General features: G+C 44.9%; 1 protein-coding gene across 4 annotated transcripts in view; it reads right to left on the bottom strand.

Annotated features, from left to right (window-relative positions):
* Window positions 1–2,713: 2,713 nt before the first annotated feature.
* mark4a (MAP/microtubule affinity-regulating kinase 4a) overlaps window positions 2,714–6,338 on the bottom strand; it is a 47,693-nt gene continuing 44,068 nt past the window's right edge. The window contains exons 16-18 of one of the 4 annotated variants that reach the window (XM_042091555.1): window positions 6,101–6,187; window positions 4,824–4,868; window positions 2,714–4,337 (exon numbers count right to left, since the gene is read on the bottom strand). In XM_042091555.1, coding sequence (XP_041947489.1) covers window positions 3,947–4,337; window positions 4,824–4,868; window positions 6,101–6,187 — 523 coding nt within the window. In that variant the 3' untranslated portion in view covers window positions 2,714–3,946. Of the gene's footprint in view, window positions 4,378–4,823; window positions 4,869–6,100; window positions 6,188–6,338 lie in introns of all 4 variants that reach the window. The other 3 variants (XM_042091554.1, XM_042091553.1, XM_042091552.1) reach the window with 3 other exon arrangements.

Below are 6,338 nucleotides of genomic sequence, written 5' to 3'. Positions count from 1 at the left end.
GATGACATCGGTAATGGCTGCTGAATCTGTTTAAAATGTAATTTGTGTGACCTTATTTTGCTTAGATTTGTAGATTACAGATTAGAAATAAACAATTTACTATCTGATTATGCAATTGTTGTAACCATTAATAGCGTCTGGTCTGATATATCTGCCGGCCGTAAAACTAATTTATACCGTTAGCCTGCTAGCTTACGTAAGCTAATTTAGTTTAACGTCAGGCCTTTGCTAACGTCATACCTTAGTGTTAACCAAAGATTCTAGAGTGCTACGCTCATTTTTAAAAGATGCATTTAATCCAAAGTCATGTCTAGTGAGACAGCTCTCTATGTAGGGAGGGAGGCAGTAGGCAGCTGTCTCCCGTTTCGAACACACCCTATAGGTACCTTCTGAGCCTACGTCACTACGTTCACTGGAGGCAAAACAAACCATCACCTCAGCTGGGAAGCTAAACTAACAGTCATCTCTGGGAGGCTAAAGGTTATATTGCTGTGCTGTCGGGTGCCAGAACCAAAAAGGTCATCGGTTAAATTTGAAATAAGTAGGCTACAGTTTCCAGTGAGAACGTAGTTGTTCATTTGACTCACGATAACCTAAGCCTGGTATCGGAACGTCACATATTACCAATCGTCCCGTATTTCCAACCTCTTTACTTGTGTGTCACTTAATATTCATTTCTATACAAACCAAAACAGCGGATTCCTAAAGAAACGCAAGCACCCACACCATAAGTGTATCTAAATTAGCTATGTACTAAAAATAACATTTTACCGTGACTCGAAGAGCTAAACTGTGTTGTAAGGCCCAGCACTAAACTCGTGGTAAACAAAATTGGATATTTCAGGCAGTAAAAGCCCCGGTAAGACACAAACTAGATTTTGTTCAAATCTACACACCTATGGCTACTGAAAAATGTGAGGGGCATTTATCAAATATTATTTTGAAGTTTTAAAAAACATCGCTGTTTTAGAATTTTCGAACAAAACGGTTGGTAATTAGCACGTTTGCGATACATCTTTGCCTTGGAACATTGGCGCTGGCTTGGTAAAATGTCAGTTCGGGCAACACAAAACTCATCCGATACGTAATTTTAGGCCTATTGTAAGTTTTGGACATGACCATTTAGGAGATATATATATGTGCATTCAATGATTTATACACCCTCAGCTTCTCCTTACTGTAGGCGCTTCTGATAATGTAGCCTACGTTTTTTCAAATAATCCTCCCGATCACGTACACTGAGTGTATGTACATATTGTGTTATATCGTTACCCATTTTAGCAAAGATTTTAGATTACTGTCTGATTTTAGCCGCCTCACTATAGTAGCCTACTATTCGAATAGCCACCTCACTATCCAAACGATTGTTTCTGCCTCCAGTGACGTCACGCCCACCCGGATGTTTATGTTTTCACCACCGTTGCGAAGGGGTCTATACAGGGATTGTCTGTATAGATTGGTTACCACGGAAAGCACTACGGAATGTTGGAAGGGGGTTGTGGTTGAGGAAATGTAGCCATTCAGGCATTCTGCACATGTTCTGGAATCTAGAAAAAGCCTACAGTCAACCTTTGTCTCCAAATAAGTTGTTCACTCAAAAGAATTATCATAAATTTCCACTGCTGGAAATGTCCATTGCTGAAGTAGTATGAGACCAGTGTATGTATATCACACACAAGCTTCCAAGTTGTTACGTGGACTCTTTACAAATGGAAGGAGGCAATCAAGGGCAAAAGGCCATGTGAGTCCTCACAATTTACTTTCTGGCACCGTTCTCAGCAAGAGGATGGGGTGACGTTGGGATTTTCTGATGCTGAATACTCTACCAGGTGAGAGAGACTCCTGGTAAACACTATCTGAATGAATGATTTGAATTAGGTGTGCAGATTCTTGGTTTGGAACCCCCCCCACCTAAAGTAGAGAGACCAGCCCTGTGTAGCTGACACTATAACCACCCCTGCTCTAGGCGGACATCCTACCGAGGTGAACTCTAAAAAAAACCTTTAAAAAAACAAGACAAATTCCCACCAATAATATATTTACAAGCCACCACCAAAGCACTAACAGCACACAGGCGTCTCCTGCTACTATATATCTTCAGATACCTTCTGTCTTTACATCTGTCTTTGTAATCTGTCATGCACAACTTTTGCACTGACACCACTCTATTTCTCCCTGCAGTGACACACTAGCTTTTGTCTACAACTTCATAAGGTCTGCAACACATGACATGACCCTGATGGCTTGGAGCAGTAAAAAACCTGAAGAAAACAGCGTAACAGCTGATTACGCAAACACAGTCACCACCTTTAAAAATATTCAGGAAACTTTCAACCAAACCGGACTTTCCAAACAACCATTGACACACTTCCTTAACACTAAACTCAACCATGTCTGAGTTCAACATGTGTTGACAGCTTTCATACGGATCTCTCAGTCAATACAATTTTGCCAACTAATAGCTTGAAAGGATCATTTCATGAATGAAGATGGTGCGCATTTCTCTCCTATTGACAGATGAGGAAAGACAATGCTCAGCTACTGTTCCTACAAACAGATCAATCAAGGATTGCACAAATTCTAGAGTTCGGAGTTCGGAGCTTCTGAGACCTCTCCGGGCCCCTAGGCCTTTACCAACACTGTATGTGGAACAACCAGCTTCTCTGAGTTTCATATTCAATTCTCTGGATTAGAAACTAGCGTAGTGCCCCCCCCCCCAAACGGAATGTATAAAAAATATATATCCTTGTGTCTAGGCATGATGAAATCATTCACACATACACATAGTTGGAAACTATAGTTGGCCTATGTTTTGCTCGCTGAAAAACTCCGAAATGAAAACAGTGCACTATTTTTTTCTATGCCTTAAGCCACACATGAACACCGTAAGAGCCCTCCGATGGGAGCTCATTCGGGTTGGATCTGGCCCAGACAGCAGCCAAACCCCTAGCCAGTCTCAGCAGGCACATGGTACTTGGGGTTGTTAAGTAAGCCATGTAGCATCCTATCACCCAGTGGACACAGCTTGATTCTGAGAAGTTATGAGTGGACAGTGGAGGGACAGACTCCATGACGGAACAGCTGAGCAGAGGCTGAAGTTTTACTGGCTTTTATATATTTGTGCATATCATCTTCCACATGTGACAACAGGTCTCTGTGAGGGATGAAATATCATCAGTGACAAACATAACAACAGAAAAATAAACACAACATAAATCCACATAAATATGAAGTAAAGATGACCAGGATGAAAACAGTGGAAGGAATTATAAATAGAGGTGGTAAAAAAACATGTTATCACTAACAGAGGTCGTAATAATTATGAATAAATTAATAATAATAAAAAAAAAGATCAGACTGGATCAGGGTCCAGTGGATGAGGTTGCTCAGAGGGATGCTTCTTTAGTGTGTGTCAATGTGTGTGTGTGTGTGTGTGTGTTTAACTCGAGTAGTAGAGTGCAGAAACACAGGCTAAAGGGTGAGAGAGAGAGAGTGTGTGTGTGTGTGTGGTTATGGGTGTTTGCAGCATGTTAAACGGATAATCGTGTCGACTAGTGTAAGCTCTCTATGTGTGCGGCATGTACACTATAGGTACTCTCTAGAATGTGTGTGTGTGTGTGTGTGTGTGTTTGGACAACAGGGGGGTTGTAAGAAGACTTAGGAGAAGTAAGGAGGACGTCTTAAAAAGTCTACATACCCTTGAGGTGGTTTGGTAGGGGTGGGGGGTGGATTGAGGGAGAGGGAGTAAATTTAGAGTAGGTGGGGGGGTGGGGGGGGGGGGGGGGGGAGAAAGTTCTCTACAGCGAAACAGACGAGGGATTGGGGGGCCAGGAGGGTGAGGGGTGGGGCGACGTGAACGGTGAGGCCTGTGCCAAGAGTCAGTCTGGCCTCTCCCAGAATGCACCTCTCCCCACCCCACTTCCTCCATCATCTCTCCATCTCTCTCTCAGAGCTCCACCTCCTTGGAGATCTGCGTGGCCAGGTGGCGGAAGGCCAGCGGCGCACCCCACAGGCGGGTGTAGCGCACGCCGTTGGCCTCGGACGCTCCCGCCGACAGCTGGCACACCTCCGCCTGGAAGGCCACGGTGGCGCCGCCGCCCTCACTCTGCCGGCTGCAGCACAGCAGGAAGGGCCCGGCGTGGCGCACCTGGCAACCGCAGCCCCGCGCCGCCTCCCGCACCGCCAGCACCACCTCGGCCGGGGCGCGAGGGGGGGGCACCGCTGCCGCCGCCACCGACGCCGCCGCACGGCCCCTCACATCCCCCCCCCACCAACGCCCGCCCCCGCCTCCGACGCACCGGGGCTCGGCCGCTTTCGAATGCCCAGGTAGATGGCCACTGGAGAAGGGGAGAGAGGAGAGAGAGGGGGAGGAAGAGAGAAGGAGATAGATAAAGAGTGAGAGAGAGGAGGGAGAGGGGGAAGAAGAGAGAGATTAACACTTCACTGCAGAAAACAATAAACATGACATAAACCACCATCTTTACGTAGAAATCGCGTTATAGTCCACTGCCCAAGGACTGCAGAGGCAAATTGGATAGGTAACTGGTTCAACGGAAGTCTCTTTTAAATTAACTACATTAAACTAAACAATACTACTGTTAAAAGTCCTAAGGATGTTAAAAAAGTATTAGATCTTAGATATTAATAGGTATGCTGCTGACTAAAACCAAAGCTCCCTGTTGCATTACACAGAGAGAACACACTGAAGGAGAGCCTTGTTCATCAGGATGAATTCAATCGTGTCGTTCTGAGAGGGTTTGTGTATTTCGTGTATTTGTGTATTTCGCATTCCATCATCTTAATGGATGAGAACAAACACTGACCTTGTGACCGAAGGTCTGCTGACTCCCTCAGGTTCATTTGTGACCCTGGGAGAGAAAGAGAGAAAGGAAGAAGAAGAAGATCAAGAAGAAGACAATTACATTGCGGAAAAATCCACATAAAAATGTCCCAATGAACCCCAAAAGCACACATCAGTGGTTGCATGCTTTAACTACCATGCACACAAAGTTCATCCTCAAACAAAATACACTCTCACACACTAACCACACAATTAACAGATAAAGATGTTGACAGCAAACACTCCTTATGACACTGCTACCATTTGGTATTGGTTTATGGACTAAAAAAAGGCAGATGAGGTAAGCGTCAACTGTTTAAGCCAATGAGCTGAGCAGAACATTATCCTCATAGACCCTCCCATACGTGATACACAATTAATTCAAGAGTGCCAAACCTTTAATTCCTTGTGTGGATCTGTGTCTGCAAATAGCCTTGGTAATAAGAAATGCGTAAGAAACCCAGCCTGCTGGTGCTGTTTGCACATTTCAAAGGAGGTTATGGGGTAATTATGACCATATGTCAGCCTTTGATGAATTCTCAAGAATGATTCTCCATCCATAGACTGTTATTAATGAAGAATTGCTATTGTTGTATGTCTGGAGCTCCAGGATATCACAGGCCTGGTCTGATGTGAATAGATGGTCCTCTGAGCTTCCCTGGGATTGGACAGATCTTTTTGGGATAAGATTCTGGAACTCTTGTATAGACTGGTTTGTCTGTCCAAAGCACAAATGACTCTTTCAGAGCCCGGGAACAGTCTTGCCACTGTAAGAGTGGCAACTGGTGCATTGAGCCCGATTCATTTTTTTCCCTGCTCAGCTCAATGGGACACTGTAATCACTGTAGATGCAAGATATCTCACTGCAGTCAAAACACTGAGACAAACTAACCAACCAACAAACAAACAAACCAACAAATTAATCCATCAAAGCATGAGTCTTTAAATGTCTTTTGTTCATATCAAATACATTCCACATCCATGAGGTACAGTCACAACAGCTGTCTATTACTCAACATCAAGAAGACTGAGAGGCAGACAGACAGGCAGACTGAGTGAGTAGACAGACATGCAACTAGCAGAGAGACAGACAGATAGACACACAGGCAGGTGGGCATACGGCTACCAGAGAGAGAAAGACAGACAGGCAAACAAACAGGCAGCAGGCAGGCAGATAGACATGCAATCAGTGGAGAGAGAGAGAAAGACAGGAAGGCCAGCAGACAGACAGGCAGGCAGAGAAGCGAGAGACAGGGGGACTTACTAACTGTTTTTGATCCCTGGGGGAGAGTGCAACCCGACACTGACTTGTTTGAGCCCTGGCGCTTAGAGGGGTCAAGATTGACCCTGATACACACAGACAGGACAGAGAGAGAGAGAGAGTGAAGGTGAGACAAAGAGAGAAGGGGGAGAGAGAGGGAGAGAGAGAGAGACAGAGAGGGAGAGAAAGGGAGAGCGATAGAGAGAAAAATAGAAAGAAAAAGAGAAAAAAGGGTGA

Source organism: Alosa sapidissima, chromosome 5 (genome assembly GCF_018492685.1).
Source record: "Alosa sapidissima isolate fAloSap1 chromosome 5, fAloSap1.pri, whole genome shotgun sequence".
Lineage (NCBI taxonomy): Eukaryota > Metazoa > Chordata > Actinopteri > Clupeiformes > Clupeidae > Alosa > Alosa sapidissima.
The sequence above is the reverse complement of the archived record's forward strand: the minus strand, read 5'-3'. Positions and strand labels throughout refer to the sequence as shown.